Raw genomic sequence first — 19,048 nt, forward strand, 5'->3', positions numbered from 1 at the left:
TTCACGTCGTCATGGCTTTATTCGCTGTTTGGAAAAAACTTACTTGTAGTTAATTCAGCATAGATAAGCATGTAAGTACTGTCAGCGGTTGACATTTATGCAAATGTATCTTTCTTCAATGATCGTTATTAACGTTCATCTACTAAATCTACTAAGCTTTATGCACCAGACAGGTTGAGGAAGAAATTGAATGGTGTTTGAATAATAAGCACGAGGAGACTCTGATCTGATGCTTATATCTGATGTACTAATAACCATCCTCACATTTAACAAAGGTATTAAGCAAAATCGGATTTTTTATTATCTTCTATGTGACAACATCTGATTTTGGTATTTCCGTCTATAAGATCTTATTTCCTTGACTTTACATCTCCTCTGTATTACTGATATAATGATGTGACCTAGATTCAATTAATGGTTGTAAGTTTCATTTTCCACTTTGTGAATAGCATGTGTGCTATATTGAACAAATGGTGGTATTGTATGTACGTCATAATATACACGTATGCTATTTTAGAAAAAATACAGAGACATGGATCCGAATAATTCAACAGAATTTGTAGCAAAAAAAAAACTGGAAATTATGGATTAAACTGGTTCTCCAATAACTTCAAATTGGCAAACGAAGAACAAAACTTAAAGTCACCTTTATAGAAAGGGAGTCACACGAGCTCTCATCATTAACCATTGGAGGTCACCTTATTTTAGGGGAGGAGGTAGGAATTGGTAGTAAACAATTTTTAAAAAACGCATGTATATGTAAACCAAAGGCAATTTTCCATGTACATAGCAGAGTCGCCGTTTTGAAATCTTTACTTCATAATGTCTTTTTTTATGACATTATAAGGAAAAGATTCGTTGACTACTAATGATTACTGATTACACTTTTCCTGTTAATGATCTTTAAGCTAGGAACATATTAGAAATTTTACGTATACTATTAGAAAATACCACCGCAAGGGAGTTATACCAGCATTTATACAGCACTACATCGACATTAGAGAGAATTTTATTAATAAATCTCTGAATAAAACGTTTTGTTCAATATTGGTTTAACATTAGCAGAACTAATGAATGTACAAAGAAATTTGCTTTATAATGCTGTTGATAGTTAATCTCTATTTTTAACAGCGATAGCAAAATGACCACACACGCTCGGATATCCTCTGATTCCGACATCTATCACAACGATATGACACGTGGAGTTCGCGTCCTGTGCTGTCCAAAAATGATTTGTTGGACAAATATAAACTGCGATGTAGTCGCTGCTTTAAAGAATGCAGGAATGCTGACCAGCATTGTAAAATCACCGAAGGAGGTATCCCGCCTGGTATCAGAACTCACTCATGATAACATAATGGTTATAGTGATATGTGATCACAACAGAAACAAATTAAAGTTGGCAAGCCAAAACTTAACACTGGAGCAGATCAACAATTTAGTTTTAGTAACATCCCATCCTGACACTGAGGAAATATTTGACGGTTTTGACAAAGTGGAGCCAACAAAAGATACCAAACAACTTGTTGGAATGATACAACTGAAGACAAAAGCCAGACAACCACATGTCTATACTAACGATGTTACTGAAAATACGCCAGCGAGAGTTTCGGTTGGGAGTACTATGGATTCTTCCTTACAGAAGACACGAGCTAGGACATTGTCACACAGCAGTTTGATAGAAGATTGTCACGCGGACAAATTGTCAGCACGAGCGTATTTTCCGTTCAAAGGACACGTGCAAATAGATTTAGCCGAGAAAGAAAGTATTCGATCAAGTAGCATAGTCGACGATGTAGAAGATATATTCGTTAACACGAAAAGTGGTTGTCCGGAGGAGGGACTGAGGGGAGTGTTTGTACGGCAGACAACGTACTCCAGCCAAGGTAAATATAAAACATGTCGGAGATTGTTTTATCGCATAATTAGCCTGTTGTATCTTACCACACGTGTTATAAACATCTAAAGGCTTATTACGTTATCATGACGTCACACCGCCATGAAAGAATTTGAGATTTTCCCTTTTGTTTTCTTTTTCCATATTCATCGATACTTACATTTAACCTCTATTTCTAACATGAAAGTAAATGTTTAAAGGATAGAAACAAAAAAAAACCACTTTTGTTGTTGAAATATGTTGATACATCTTAATCGGGACACCAAAGACACATCCGCTTAGGACATTTCTACACAAGTAAGTGGTAAATAAATGTGAGATTGTGAAATAAACAACAACATATACGTCAAATGATAATACGGTGTTAAAGTCAAACGAACGGCGGAGTAGAAAGGAGCACAAAACAATAATAAGACAGATGTTGTACATTTAACATGCCTGGATGATTTTGATCCAACAAAAATAATGCATGTGCCAATTCTGAACCGTGCTATTGTTCATATGAATCGAAACTCATCATACAGAGTTGTCATAAAACTTGTATGTCGATCGGTGTTTAGAACTGCAATTGTCTCTCATATTTTTTCACGAGAATGTCAATTACCCTCTGGATGTAAATTAAGTAATATCTTTTTCGTAAAAACTGTTTTTCATTATTCTGCAATTTCAACGTAACTTGGAAGAAAGTTGTGAGGTTTAGTTACGAATTCAACTATACGTGTAATGATAGAGGGTATACCACGTCTTGATGTCATATCGTTAAATAAGATTATCTCATTTATTTACGTTAAGGATTTTACGTCTACTATTACGACCTTTCGGCCTTTCAGCATGCGATAAAAGATAAAAAAAAATGAGTAGAGAGGAAAAAGAAAGGAACAATGGGAAAGAATAGGACACAGATATGATATAGAGAGGGACCGTCTATCAGATCGGCTCTAAAAATCTGATTTTGAAGACGACCTCCCTTGCTTTATCATCACAATAACATAACACTAATTAGAAATGTCACCGCAAGAGGACTGGATAAGGTTAGAGAGGATGGGGGTTATACACTATATATATGTCGATTTATAAATTCAGTTTAAAATAAATTGAATTTATTGCTAAATGGTTAAAGAAATTAATTGTTAGGAGGTAACCTATTGACCTAATGAGCGATAGGATATAATTTTGTTGTTGAGTGATAAGGGGTAGATAGTAAAGGAAGACTGTTGGGTTCGGGTGGAAGAGCAGAGAAAGACCGGTAGTATTAGTTGTAAATATAGATGTGATTAAGGTAATACTTTCGGGAATGGGTGGGAGTCATATGCTTTGATGATTTCATATTTTGTTTTTGTTTCCGTCGTGAAATTCGTTAACATTTTTATTAATTTTACTAAAATGCCTTTGACTGAGTAGGTAGAAGGTGACTCGGATACTTTTAACGGCTCCTATGACACGTGAGCGAGGCTAAGGTCCTAGATCGTGAACCTAGTAGGTGACTCAAATACTTTTAGCTGCTCCTAGGACACGTGAGCGAGGCTAAGGTCCTAGATTGTGAACCTAGTACGTGACTCAGATATTTTGTACAAATCCTAGGACACGTGAGCGAGGCTAAGGTCCTAGATCGTGAACCTAGTAGGTGACTCAGATATTTGTACAAATCCTATGACACGTGAGCGAGGCTAAGATCCTACATCGTTAACCTAGTAGGTGACTCAGATACTTTATACAGATCCTAGGACACGTGAGCGAGGCTAAGGTCCTAGATTGTGAACCTAGTAGATGACTCAGATATTTTTTAAAGATCCTAGGACACGTAAGCGAGGCTAAGGTCCTAGATTGTGAACCTATTACGTGACTCAGATATTTTGTAAAGATCCTAGAACACGTGAGCGAGGCTAAGGTCCTAGATTGTGAGCCTAGTACGTGACTCGGATTCTTTATACAGATCCTAGGACACGTGAGCGAGGCTAAGGTCCTAGATTGTGAACCTAGTACGTGACTCAGATACTTTATTCTTCGATTTGCTTTTGCAGTAATTTTACAACTGATGCCAGAAAAGGTAAATGATTAATGATACTTTTATCATCGTGTATTATAGAGCAGTTTGTACCTGGTAATATCTAATATCATATGATTCAAAGGTTCTAATCATTCCAAGTCTACCAAGTGAGATCGAACCAGGGGCCGAATATGCAAAAGCAGATCTTCAGTAAAAGATTAACATATTTGACGGGAGGAGAAATTTAAATATATTAAACCCTATTTATCACCGACATACTCATGTCAACAATAATTTCCTTATATAACAACGGAAGCTGTTGATAACAAATAAATTGTCGATTCATTTTTTTTTCTGTTAACTCAATGAAGTAAATCACATTATTATCAACTGTCTTTTAACTTTAATTATCAATTTATTCAGCTACTTTGTGCGACACGAAGACGCACGTGTTCAACATATGTTTGTATTCCTATTTGTTTCAATGACGCTTCGCCTTATTTCGATTTCAGCACGGTGCGATACTTCCATTTAGTAATGTGGTTCTCGTCAGAGAACTTTTCCTATCTTTATTGACTATAATTTACATAGCAGTGTAAGAAGCAGGTGATCCTTCACTCGTCTGGAACACTTGATTTTATTCTCCCTGAACCTTTTCAATCATCTCCGATTTTGAGCTTCAACTAAGATATTTTAACATGTGAGTAGCTGTAGACAGCACTAGTCGTAACTGAACCAGAATTCACTCACTCTTGTGTTATATCCTTCTTGGTCCCATTGACCTACATCGAATAGATTGAGTCTTAGGTGTATTTTTCGCTTACATTTTCCGTCATCAGATTTACCCATCCTAGAAGATTATGGGTTTTTTCGAATAAGAAAACATATATATCGTAAAGGTTAGATCATAGGTATTCTGGTGGTTGTTGTTTAACCACCTAATTCTTTTATTGATACATCAGTATTCATTACTCGTCGTCCATATCATAAGTCAGGTTTTTTTTCCTTTTTCAGGAAAATGCCGTGAAAGTTTTGATATGTTTCTAAAGAAATTCTTGTCTGTAGACGAGAATGACTTAGAGCGCAATACCAGAGTCATCAATACGTCTTTTATACCCAGTTGTAAGGAGAAAAATGAATTCGTGGCACTGATTCAATTGATGAAAGCGGGCGATCTTAGATTACAGAAACACCTTGCAGAAGCAGCATTCGAGATTCAGCTCAACACAAAAGACAGATTGTGTAACATTGAAAAGCTTCTCACAGGAATAAATGAATTTGTGGACGTCTGTCAAAGGGACTATTCTGATACTGACTTGATGGAAAAATATACCCCTGTCCTTCTCAACAATGTCGCTATTTTGTTGTCCTGTATAATACAGAGGGAACATGATAGTGGGACGATTCAGCATGCACTTTCCGTATGTAATGAGGCGCTGACCACAACTACAGATGTTCGAGGGAAGGGTCATTCTACAGCCAATTGTATGTATCCGATTACTGAGATTCTTACGTGTGTAGTACATCAACTCCGCAACAACTCCAAGCTACAGAAGGGGAAATACAAGGATGTGGTTTCCAATGAGAAACTGCACAAATATGTTCAAAAAATGTCCTTTTTGGATATGTATTCTTTATTTCTGGACATACTACAACGGGTACGTACTTACATAACTTATATCATAAAGTTTGAATGATATAGGTAAAAAGAAAAACATTTATACCAATATGTTTTCAAACATCAAAACACTTTATGTAATTGTGTTCATGTTTACACATTTATCCACAGTCCATACATGCCAAATACATAGTGTTATTTACCTATACATTTAATTCATTCATATATGTTCTTTTAATTATCGAAGCTGAAACAAAAGCATATACCTGAAGACGTTGGAACACTTAAATACATGGTCAGCTGTCTTCTGGACAAACATCACAAACAAGGAAAAACTGAACCGCTGACTCATGCCATCTTGATGAGCGTAACGCAAGGCGTTGTAACGCTCATAAAAGACACGTGTGCACGTGAGTGTTAAACTAAAGTTTGTGGGTTTTTTTTTTGTTTTTTTTTTTTAGTGGGGGGACTGAGAATTGGGGTTAGGGGTACTTCCAGTAGTGGTAAGAAATGCGGTTATGGCACAAAGTTTTCGTCCATTAGTAGGTAATAGGAAGTACTAGATTATCTAACAACATATTATCTCGGCCCAAGGCATTACCTTCAAAACGCAATAACGTGTACCTTTCTGACGAATTTGATTCTAGAAAGTTTTTACCCTGTGTATATAGTATCATGACTTTAATATTTGTTTTTGTATATTCCACTTGTAGGGAATGAACAAGGCCTAAGCGAGGAGTTGGATATCATGGAACTGCTTGATGTAATGAGTCTATATTTCGACTCCCGCAAGTGTGGGCAGGTGATGCGAACCCACCTACTGAGAGAAGTGGGGTGTCTGCTATTTCTGAAGGACAAAGATGTAGTGTATACAGTGTGGTATTGGCATAACATTAGTGGCATGCAATCCCAACAATTACAGAACAAGACACTTGAGTACATCGAACAAATGTTACAACCACTCAGTTTTCGGTTTCTTAGAGCAGACTTTGTCCCAAGCATTGCGTTGTCTCCCGCTTGGTGTACTTTGCATGGGACTGCTATCGGATCCCGTGATGTCACATTACACTGCCTTCTTCCAAGTTTGCAATGCCTTCTAGATGGTTCTATGGCTGATTATAAGGTCAAAGCTGACCAAAAAGACACAAAATTCGAGATTAACACTCTTGAAATACTCCGAATTATTCAGGCCGAGAACAATCATCCAGGCATATTATCACTGCATGCGTACCAGTGTAGACCAATGCCACTGTTTTTTGTCGTAGATAGATACAAGGGCTCAGATTTATTTTCTTATCTCCATCAACGACGGAAAGATAACAACTGGATAAACTTGTCTGCTCTAGCAAAACTGGCATCAGAAGTCCTCAGCGCCGTCGATTTCCTTCATTCAAAGAAGGTTATACATCGAAATCTTACTGCAACCAGCTTCGCACTCGACAGTAAGAAGAGTCTAGTACTAACAGATTTCAGTATCGCTAAGCACGTCAATGCTTCTGAATTATGTGTATCAGGTAAGCCTTTTCTATACAGAAGTCATTGTTACTCGAGTTATGTTAATTGCCCAAGCGGTATCTTCTGAAGAGCATTCACAAAATCTATTTCCCCAAAAAATAATTTAGGCATCTGAAGCCTGCTCTGAGAGAAGTATCGACATAACGTGACGAGATAGAACAGGTCATTGACATGGATTTTATAAATGCTACTGCAGGTACGATTATTTCTGACTAGCGTTATGTGATAAGTTCCCTACAAACCATATTCGATATACGAAATTCCGTTTTGAATATCAACTATATCAACAATTAAATGAGTTGGAAAATGTTATTATATTCTAAAAAAAAGTTTGCTATATTTCTTCAAGGATAATGCTTAAACAAGGCTTGATAATAGTAGAGAAAACTATTTTATTATGTAGAATACATAGTTAAGAGTTGTATCAATATCTTAGTTTTACTAATTTCATCGCAATAACATCGAATGCATTTCTTATAAACGTTAGAAAACGTCTTTTTCTTTATGTAGATCTGGAGAGCACGGGTGTTCCGACACGCTGGACAGCCCCAGAGTCCTTGCTGGAAGGCCGGTTTGACGTACGGACGGACACTTGGATGATTGGACAACTGCTCTACGAGATATACACACACGGATGTCAGCCATTTGTTGAGTTATACACCATTTCTACGGAAAAAGTCATGGAATGGGTACGTTTACAAAACATTGAAGTATCTGAATGTCGAAACTGATAAAGGATCGATGAATAGCATAGACAATACTTCTTACCTCATTGCATTTAACTTGTGTGTCAATAAAGGCACAAACAACATAAATTTTCAAGCAGTGTTTTGTGATTTGGTTACAACCATAACAAGACTGAGATTGTTTGTGTGATTATATTGATCCGTTTACCATTAATAATTCATTTGATGAAAACATGAACAAAAGTTGTTGTCACAGGAAAAATCACATGGACACATTCTCAGAATTTAGGATATTTCATATGTATATTTCTTGATAACTAATTTACAACAAATATAAAATGTTATGTATATTTAGCATACAAGTACATACATTTCCCCACACATCATTTAATGGTATAAATAGAATATGCATATTCTTTACATGTTCGTAATCCTTGGCTGGAACTTGGGAATGCTTTTATTTTCACATCAATAAATACTAAAAAATATGAAATAATTATGATTATTTTTTTTCTTTCTTACAATTCACGAACAGGTTGTATTCCAAAAACTGACACCAAAACAATGGCCATGTATTCCACGAAACGTTCACAACGTCATACTAAAATGCGTCCATATTGAAGCAGACGAAAGAGTAGACTTGTCTTCTGCCAGAAATGTGTTCTTAACAAACTTCCACTCCCCAGCTAATGCACGTGAGTATTTAGATATAAACGTTTCGATACTTTGGTTTTTAATTATGATGTCTCGATACTAGTACTATGATGTAACGTCGAAAATTTAATTTAAAGTCGGTAAAACAAGCTATTAATATGATCAAATGAAAATCAGAAATCTGTTTAACTATGGTACTTCTACACCTTCGCCTTGTAACTTTGACTTTTCTTTCGATTACTCTTATTTTCCTTAGTCGTCTTATCATTTAGGCCATGGCATTACTGGCGAGTCTTAGAAGGACGAAACACCTATATAATGTAGCATTACTGGCGAGTCTTAGAAGGACGAAACACCTATTTAATGTAGCATTACTGGCGAGTCTTAGAAGGACGAAACACCTATTTAATGTAGCATTACTGGCGAGTCTTAGAAGGACGAAACACCTATATAATGTAGCATTACTGGCGAGTCTTAGAAGGACGAAACACCTATATAATGTAGCATTACTGGCGAGTCTTAGAAGGACGAAACACCTACATAATGTAGCATTACTGGCGAGTCTTAGAAGGACGAAACACCTATATAATGTAGCATTACTGGCGAGTCTTAGAAGGACGAAACACCTATTTAATGTAGCATTACTGGCGAGTCTTAGAAGGACGAAACACCTATTTAATGTAGCATTACTGGCGAGTCTTAGAAGGACGAAACACCTATATAATGCAGCATTACTGGCGAGTCTTAGAAGGACGAAACACCTATATAATGTAGCATTACTGGCGAGTCTTAGAAGGACGAAACACCTACATAATGTAGCATTACTGGCGAGTCTTAGAAGGACGAAACACCTATATAATGTAGCATTACTGGCGAGTCTTAGAAGGACGAAACACCTATATAATGTAGCATTACTGGCGAGTCTTAGAAGGACGAAACACCTACATAATGTAGCATTACTGGCGAGTCTTAGAAGGACGAAACACCTATATAATGTAGCAATACTGGCGAGTCTTAGAAGGACGAAACACCTATATAATGTACATTACTGGCGAGTCTCAGACGGACGAAACACCTATATAATGTAGCATTACTGGCGAGTCTTAGAAGGACGAAACACCTATATAATGTAGCATTACTGGCGAGTCTTAGAAGGACGAAACACCTATATAATATAGCATTACTGGCGAGTCTTAGAAGGACGAAACACCTATTTAATGTAGCATTACTGGCGAGTCTTAGAAAGACGAAACACCTATATAATGTAGCATTACTGGCGAGTCTTAGAAGGACGAAACACCTATATAATGTAGCATTACTGGCGAGTCATAGATGGACGAAACAGCTATTTAATGCAATTTAAATCATTGTTTATCTGTACTTTATCTAACTATTAACTTGTAAATGTGCTATTCACTTATGTCTTTCATACTATCTCCATAAAGAGCAAAACGACGGGGAAAGTAAATGGTTTAAGCAAGAAATATATTTTCTTTTTACAATAAAGCACGTATCGCGTGTTGTGCTCCTGGTGAGACCATTTTATTCTTTACTTATGTATGGATTTAAGCTGCCTTGTACTTCATAATGTTATTCTTTTTCTGGGTATAAAATACAGAATTAGGATAGAGAGAAAAACGTTAAGATGTTTTGTTTTGTTACTGTTGTTAAAAATTATAATATTAATAAAAAACATATTTTGGGTGTATTCTTCCATTATTAAAACTATAAAAACGAATAAATCAACAAATTGTTCTCCAAATAAATAGTGTTATAGATAACTAACCTTTGTTTTACTTTACTGATATCTATGTTTATTCCGTTCATTATTTATCGGATAAACTTCATCAAAATGATTAAGATGTTTCATTACTTATCTTATAATAATAATTTGTGGCATGGTTCAATACTAGGACTTAATGCACATGCTAACTATTCAGCAAACCAAATTAACGTATGCTTTTTATGTCACTTTTTTACACGTACAGGAAACATTTTCGTTGACTACAACACAAAGAAGAAGATATCAATATCAAACCAGAAAGTAAATTAGCCTTAATAATGTAAATTCTTTGACAGAGACACGGTTGCCTGTAAGCCGAGCATGTGACGAAGACAGAATGTACCCAGAACTTCCCGTCAAACAAAAGGAGTCAATGCTCATTGAACGGGTATGAAGCCTCTCGTGTTTTAAACACATAATGATATACGAGAAACTATAGCTGGTCTCATCCTTTCATTAAATTTAAGATGCAGCTTTGATACAGTGTAGGCGTATTATAAACGTACAGGTTACTTAACCCCTATCTATAACATGCACTGGTATTATAGTTATGACTTTTGTAAATTCTAAAATTGTCCAATCAGAATGCTTCATTTATATCTAATGGTTTTGTTCTTTTTTAAATTTCATAACGTGTACCAGTGGTACATATATCTATATAATCATCATTTTCTCTTAATTTATATGTATATATTCATTTATTTTCATTAAAGGGTATACCGAAGTTATTCCGCGATCTCCGCAAAGGCAAACAAGGTAAGACCTGTATCACGGGAATCCCACATCTGTCACGAACGAAGATATAGTGTTCTACAGTCATTAACTGCGTGCCACGTTCGAAAGCTTTGCTACTAATAAGACATTTTTCCGCGAGTTTCTTAAGATTTGGAAAATCATCTAAGTCCTGGGGATATCACAGAAAAGTGTTCACATGACAAATAACACATTCGGTAACACTTCACTGTCACACTCGAGGTTTCATGTATTTTCATTAACAACACACGTGATGAATCGAATGGTACGAGCTTTTAATGTTATGCTTTCTAGAATTTCTCTGACCTTCCTCCAAAGAAAAACAAGACGAAGCGGAAGAAAATGCGTGATAATTTGAACAACTGTTATCATTTTATCTTTTATCCCGTGAACCTGAGTTCTTATCAGTTTTGCCCCACCACCTGCTTTTCAAATTGCTCTGCGTCCGTAGTTCATGGTCCGTCAGTCTTTAACCAATTCTTGTTATTGCTGTTTCTGGAGAAGTACTTGGTCTGAATTTTTTCATATGTACTTATCCCTTAGTCTCCAGTTGTGCATTGTCTCGTTTTCAGACCACTTCAAAAACAAGATAGCCAACAGAAGGCATCTTTGATAATTTGGAACTAATAGTTTGCACAATCGGAACTGAGATGTTAGACACTTTTAGTCCCTAATGTTTTAATTCATTCGAATAGTGACTAGGTTCACAATATATGCATGTACTTGAACAAAGAGGCCAACTCCCTATCTAAGACTTTAACGTTTCTATTTGGATGTTTCTCACTCTCATCCTAGGTTTCAGATGTAGGTCATTAGCATCACTGACAAGTTCTAGAAGGACAAAACAGCTGTATAGACAGTTTAATTCATTGTTTGGCTCTACTTATCTGACTAAAATACTAAATTGTGTGACTTTTGACCAAATCTTATCGTTATTTCTGGAGCAGAACTGAACAGATAATTCTTTATATGGAGGGACTCCTTACTCCCTATTGTTGTGCATTATCAAATTTTCTATTAATCCGAAAAACAACATGGCCTACAGGCAGCCATCTTGGATTTTGGCAGTCAAATTTTGTTGATCACTTTTTCTTGGAACTACTGAACAGATGTGTGACAACTTTCATCTATATGTTTCTTTCAAGTCTTTTTTTAAGATCATAGACACAAATTGGCCGATTTGAATATTGGAATTTTGCTCTCGGTATTTCTTGAGAAATTATTTTTTCTCAAAAATGATATGTAGGCCCTTTGCTGTGCTCATTTGATTTTGAGACTGTGTGATAAACAACATTTTGACAGGAGACTTTTTTAATTGACAGCTGAAGATTATTATTGCTATTTATGATACTGTAATAATATACTGAGTCTGTATTATATAGTTTAAGAAACATTACAGGAATTCTGAAAATTTATCAGATTAATATCATCATGGTTAGTTATTACTTCATCGGTTTCTGTTTGCATTTTAGGGATATTCTTTATGTATAATTTCTATTTTCTAAGCTGAAGAAGTATCTTGAAGGATTCTCCCATTCATCTATTCATTTGCTCTTTATCTAACAATGTTCCCCTTTATTTCATGTATTCTAATTGCCTCGCGCAGCTCTTTCTACTTATTTGTTAAACCAGGTATATCATCCTTTTCCTTATCGTCTAATTCCGGTACAGGTTTCTTAAGATCATTCTCTTTGATGTTTTATGAAGAAAGTAAGAAATGGCTTTTCCATGGGCTTCCATCAACAAAGCTTCTGAAAATAATTTATCTTAAATAGCAAATGGAAATTCCTAATGTAAATTGTAGCGATGGAACCTAAATTTTAAAATTTAATTCATTAATACAAGTGTTACCGTGATATTCTTTATACGTAGTAATGTGTTGTGTAATTATCATTAAAGTGATCAAATTTCAACACTAAAAATGTAGACTGCTCTGGTTAATTAGCTTACTCCTGGTATATCTTTGTGTATACTGATGATAGTTTTTAATTAGATTTAAATTTAGTTTTTAATTATTTCTCTAACTTCTGGTTTATTTGTATTTGTAATTGCTATTGAAGTCAACCTCAAAGTTCACTACTATGCTATAGCACTATATACAGTCACTTCAGTATTTTCAAAATCGTCAATAACTTCAGTAATTTGATTGTGAAAAATTGGGATATAATGATAAGGACCTTAATCGGTAAATTATGCTTATTGTGAAGTAACACTGCTAGAATCTTAAACATGCAAGCTTACAGATTTTTTGGAATTTTTGTTTTGTAGTATAATGCAATAATAATAATAAGATTGTTTACAGTAAATATATATTAATTATGTATTTGTATGTTTCATAGGGCCTCGGAGTTCATACATTTACTGGAATGCTCGCCGAAACCAGCGGACAGTGAGCACAATCCTTGCGGCGACACAACAGGACCTCCTGGCTCCGGATCAGCCAAGCTATTCATCCCAAGTATGAAAATTATATGATTCGATAGATAATATCGTCCATGAATTACTGTCATATCATATTCTTTCGCGGAATGCAGATTTCATATTTGTTAACAAACAACTATTCTATTATCAACTGATTTCGTGGAAAAGTAGCATTTACAAACTTCACTTACTTTAGCGCAAATTTTAAAGTTGTTTTCCATCTTGAGGACATAAGAATTCATTAAATAAGAGGATTTATGAAATAGATAACAAAATTCTACAAAAGTGATTCTACATTTGTAATTGTGCATTGGTGTCAGCATTTGATTCTTCCTTTAACCTTAAATCACAAAATGACGTTTTTTAACAAATGACAAATACAATCTACATTGATGCTGTATGGTGATAAATGATATCGTTCTTAAATAGCTCATACATGTATAAATATATTTGGGAGAGGATCAAACATGAATAAATCATAAAGATTTTGCCAAAATACATAGAATAAACAGCGTCTATCAAGTAACTTGACTTTCTCTATGCGCATGATGTCGGAACTTAACCTGCTTCTTTCATTCGCGATAATCTATTCAATGAGTAGCTAAACATTTTACAGGGTGGCTACATCGAAGTTACAGAGCCCGTGACACAGCCATTCGTAGAGAACGTGTATCCTCTTCTAACTGGTCACGTGATGAAGTGGTTCCACATTAGACACTGGCCAGTTGTTGTTCAGAATCATGCCAGTACGGGAGCTATGGATTTCAACTGTACTCTGGTAGGATAAGTATTCAAACTATCGTGTTGATTTAAATGATATATTCTCAGAAAACTATACATTTTATCTTAACGAACGAGTGCATTGGACTGCATATCATCCTTAATTATCAATCACGCTGGTCTTAATTTGTGTTTCATTTAGGCAAGTGGATGAAAGTTGCTTTAACGTTTCAATTGCTTAAACGATTTTATTTCGACATATAGAAGAAAGATATGACTTCGGTTTAATATTTGGTTGTGTGAATAACATGACCATTTGCATTTATGTTCTAAAATTGGTAACTTCATCGCCACAATTTTCAACACATGTCTATTGTTGTAGGTGTATGGTTGCGACCCTGGAGAAAACATTTTGGAGTTTGCTTTAGCCAATCGACTTGGCAGTCCGTTCATATCTGAAAACATGGCGAAATACTACGGTATTATACAAAGTCTGACAGGCCTTGTAAGCTCTATGCATTCCAAGGACTTCATCCTTCGTGACCTGTGTGCTGCTAACACGTTCTACTGCGAGTCTTCTGGAAAGGTTGGCCGCTTATAATACTTGTAACCTTCAAACGCTAAAAGGAATGTTGAGAATGTTACTTTGCGATATTAGAATTTAGAAATTCTCCTAACTGTAGTTGTTTTCGATGGTTCATCAAACATTTGTAAACGGTGAGATAGTTACAGTATTACACCACGCTTGGGTTGTGTTGTAACGTTTAATAACCTAAAAAGTACATAAAAACAAATACAATGATTATATTTAAAATACCTTACCAGGGACAGTGGTCCAAGATTATGTTAAGTGCTGCATTATGAGATGGACCTCTCTGAAGTAGTACTCAGAATGATATTGGGGAAAGGATATGCATGGTATTCAGTATGTTCAGGCGTTTCATGTGCGCGCGCATTCATATTCACTTAACCATCTAATTAGAACATTTCCACCTGTTACCTGTTGTTAGTCAACCCTGACTGAGATGTATCGTGTATAGGTACTCAGCATGTCCTTGTATAACTGATATATACGTATAAACAACGGGCTTTATAAGATGTGTTTGTTACATCATGTTTGTTCTCATTAGGTCTTCATACCACGCCTTGGTCGAATTCTTCATCTTGGCTCCAATTGCACGTTGGACGACAGCATACTGTCAGAAAAACCACCCAACCGAAAACGCTGGTGAGTACAACCCAACATAGAAATATTACTAGAATGTAAGGAAAGACAGGAAACATGAAGAAAATGCCAGCATGGCAACATAATAATGACCCAAACTCAAATTCCATAGAGCAAGTGCAAAATATGAACAAAAGAAAGTTTTACACGGAGACCCCTGAAAAAGTACAAGGAGAGTAATACCAGGTGTTCCTGAAGAGTAAGCATCTTTTGATTCATCGACGACACCCGCCTTGTAAACCTTGGTCTGTCCAAGTAAGTAATGTCACTCCTCAAATGCGAACAAGGTATACAACAACGGGAAACAGGCAAACCTAACGAGCAGAACGCTTCATTTTATGGTAACATTTTCATGTCTTCAATTAACTTATTTCTTAAACAAAATAATTATGGCAAAAATGCAAACTGTTTTTATTTCAACATTTGGTACATACAGGATGCCAATCGAAGTCTTGCAGAGCGCTCAGTATTCGAAACAAAGCGACATGTATATGTTTGCCATGACGTTGTATGAATTCTGTATGGCTCTCGACGCATTGAATGAAAGCCCGAGTAGCAACGTCCTAAAAACTGTCCCGTTTGCAACTGTGAAGACTGATCTGGTAAGTTTGAGAAACAAAACTTATAAAAAATAATTGTAGCGTTGTAATGGTGCGTTAAATATATGTAGTTAGAAACTCATAGAAAAATATTAGTTCTGAATTTAGGCAGTGCAAGTGATAACCTATTTAATGAGCTGTCGTTCACCGAGGTGGTGCTCAACACAAGTATTCGTGATTTTAATGGGAATACTAAAAAGGATTTTGTGCTTTTCAGCTACTGGAACATTTATACAGAGGAGACACTCCGGTGAAACCCAATTTGTGTCCAGGTTGGCTGTATGAAATTATGCAGAAATGCTGGGACCGGGACCGTACGCGAAGACCGGATATTGATGTAGTAGCTCGTATAATTCATAACAGGTAGGTTAACCTTTATCTTTTATTGACCCACAGATGGATCATTGCAATGAAAAACGAGTATGGAAATCAATGTGTGGTAATTTGATCATTGACTTTGGTTATAATGATATCATTTGTCATTACGCATTACAGATTATTTGTCCAGAACGTTATATTTAGGAAATACTACTTTCTAGTTTTTAAACCTTTTTCATGGCTTTTGGTTTCAACAGTTTGTGGGATATAATAACATTAAACATTTGGTAGGTTAACACGTGTTCAATTAATTTCACGAACAACAGTTTTATATGCAGATTGTAATTACGTGGATTTGTGACGGAGATCATCATAATGATTTAATTTTACGTGTAACTATTTATTTCTGTATTTTTTTTACAGATTGAAAGTACTTAATTAGGCATAACGTTCCCTGACTAACGTAATAACCAATAAACCGTGACTCTGTTGTGATCTTCACTGTTCCATTAACTTGTATTTATATCTTACATACAGATTAAACGGCAAAGCAGTAGAAGTGGACGGTTGTTATGATTCCTTACATCAGCCACCGAAACACAATAAAAAGACCTATTCTTCTAGTATGTACAGGATTGGAAGAGTCCCTTTGCGAAGTATATCGTGGAATCAACTGGCAAACAGGGCGTCTAGCAACCTCTCATTTCATCAATTGGAGCGCACAGAATCCATGCAGATGTTGGGTGAAACTGATTCTGACTGCTCATGTGATAAGACCAATGGCGCATCTTGTCTTTGCTCTGATTGTGATAGCGTCAGTGTTGACCTAGCAAAAGTTCCTATGAGAAAGAAGTCAGACGTTGGTAGACAGTGTTTGAGTGAAGAAAGAATCAGCACGTACGACAAGATCGCAGAACGATTTTCCACGAGGATTGGTCAATCAAGAAGTGATTGCGTGTCTACGTACGATATGATCCTTGAGGCGGAAATTCGTAACATCAACAGGGATTCAAACAGCAAGACGTTCAGCAACAATTTACTTCAAACTTTCCATACGTCGTCTAACAAACCCAACCGAAATCTGGACGAGAAAATGCCAACTCCTAATGAACGAATGGAAAGTATCCCTGTGCCACAACGAAGTCAAACACTTCCTGCAAAGAAACGACCTCCCGATGCTTACATCACATCTGTATGAAGAGGAACATTTACCATGAATATATAACCTTTTAGGTGACAAGTAATATCAACTTGTCTATCACAATACAAAACTGTCACAGAGTTGTATCAATACATTCCTGATGTGCTTTTATATCACCATGTAGTTTTATCATGTATAAATATGGAGACCGTCACACCACTATATAACTATATCAAAAGTGGTGATGTATCTCGAAGAATTGTATCATTAACATTACATATTTCTTGGCATTAATTAGAGTTAAACATTTCAGTTTCTGAATGCTGAATTAATCGGATACTAAGATAAAGTAGAATGTCTGTTCTTATATCTAAGGTATGGTATCATGCACGGTGCCGTCAATTATGTGTGCGTAACATCAAATCTGTTCATATCTTATAATAAACATTGAAGGAAACACCACCCCGCCCCTACGTCTCTACCTTGATAACAAGCTATGGTTTCATTTTCCAACTGACAAGATAAATGTTAATCAATATGTATTTAATACGATATGAACTCAACAAATATATCATTTTTATGTTATGTTATTGTTTTACATTTTGTCAGGAAACATTACTCAGAATCACGTATGTCAAGTACAGCAATTCGTCATTTAATCAAGCATTTCCAATGTATTTTCTATATTCCACATCGCACTAACATAATATTGCCAACTTGTTAAGATCAATTTGTTGTAGAAACAATGAATTTCAGATATGGTAGATATTTCATATTGTAGTTAAAAATTATTCTTGAATTTTTCTTTTCAATATATTTTGACTTTTAATTTGATGAAATTAAACTAATTCTAAACTTTGCTAACATTTAATATCGACTACAACATGTAATCATGACTAATTTGTATATAGAAGAACTACAAAATAGATATGACACAATCGGAAGTGAAAGTATCAATACATTATAGTCACACTTATGTATCATCGCGTGTCACCATACAAACCGTCACGGAAGTCAAATTCACCAAAAATAAAACCATTAACATGGACAAGCGACTAGCATACTAACCATTATCAAACTATTTCATCCGGACCAGGTGTTGCAAAATACTTTTTCAATTATATAATTTCCCTGTGATAATGGAGTTTTGGTTGACTCGTAACATGTTTGTTAGAATAAATTAGTCTTCATGATAAAGTGAGGTTCACTGGCAGCATTTTATATTACGTTTTTAATTGTAGCTCATGAGTTATTGATAACTTGTTGTTTTCTTCGCTTATTCATCTCTGTGTTTTCAAAATGTGACAACGAAAGTGAAAAAAAGCAGTATGACAAAGTCTATATCTTGTATTTCAAGTGACGTATTTAATAAGTATGGCAATGATTAATGTCAGTTTTAAGTCTAAAACAAATCAAAATATCATATAGTATATTTTGGTTTAATGTACTTTGTATTCACTGGTAAGGGCAATCACTTTTCAATACCGATCAAAATTACCTTGTGTTCTTTATACCTGTTTGTGTTCAAAGCCTTTTAGATAAAAGATATTAGAAAGGCTTTATAAAATATTTTTTGTTATATATGGTGTTTTTCGGTTAATCTAAATGTATTTCATAAAAGAATAAAAGAATGCTCCTGTGTCTTTTATCCTGTTGTATCATTGCTATTACAGATAGTTACAACTATTGAATTAAATATATATCTAACTGTAATTATCAACCTTCGTTTTT

General features: G+C 35.3%; 1 protein-coding gene across 1 annotated transcript; it reads left to right on the top strand.

Moving 5' to 3' along the window:
* The first annotated feature begins 1,141 nt into the window (after positions 1-1,141).
* LOC132561138 (uncharacterized) lies at positions 1,142-17,374 on the top strand. The gene is made up of 15 exons (XM_060225867.1): positions 1,142-1,886; positions 4,899-5,542; positions 5,750-5,912; positions 6,216-7,016; positions 7,528-7,706; positions 8,239-8,398; positions 10,437-10,528; positions 10,854-10,896; positions 13,233-13,351; positions 13,931-14,092; positions 14,417-14,620; positions 15,165-15,262; positions 15,696-15,861; positions 16,076-16,221; positions 16,714-17,374. The coding sequence occupies exons 1-15, from the start codon at positions 1,142-1,144 to the stop codon at positions 17,372-17,374; spliced, it is 4,383 nt and encodes a 1,460-aa protein (XP_060081850.1).
* Positions 17,375-19,048: the final 1,674 nt, after the last annotated feature.

Source organism: Ylistrum balloti, unplaced genomic scaffold, assembly GCF_031769215.1.
Source record: "Ylistrum balloti isolate Yb309-2 unplaced genomic scaffold, AGI_CSIRO_Ybal_v1 Utg371150, whole genome shotgun sequence".
Lineage (NCBI taxonomy): Eukaryota > Metazoa > Mollusca > Bivalvia > Pectinida > Pectinidae > Ylistrum > Ylistrum balloti.

Bases quoted from the DNA above. Each gene is read 5' to 3' on its own strand.
- LOC132561138 (XM_060225867.1), top strand. From the start codon at position 1,142: ATGACCACACACGCTCGGATATCCTCTGATTCCGACATCTATCACAAC. The intron at 10,897-13,232 runs GTAAGACCTGTA...TATGTTTCATAG, and splicing joins TCTCCGCAAAGGCAAACAAG to GGCCTCGGAGTTCATACATT. The intron at 13,352-13,930 runs GTATGAAAATTA...AACATTTTACAG, and splicing joins AGCCAAGCTATTCATCCCAA to GGTGGCTACATCGAAGTTAC.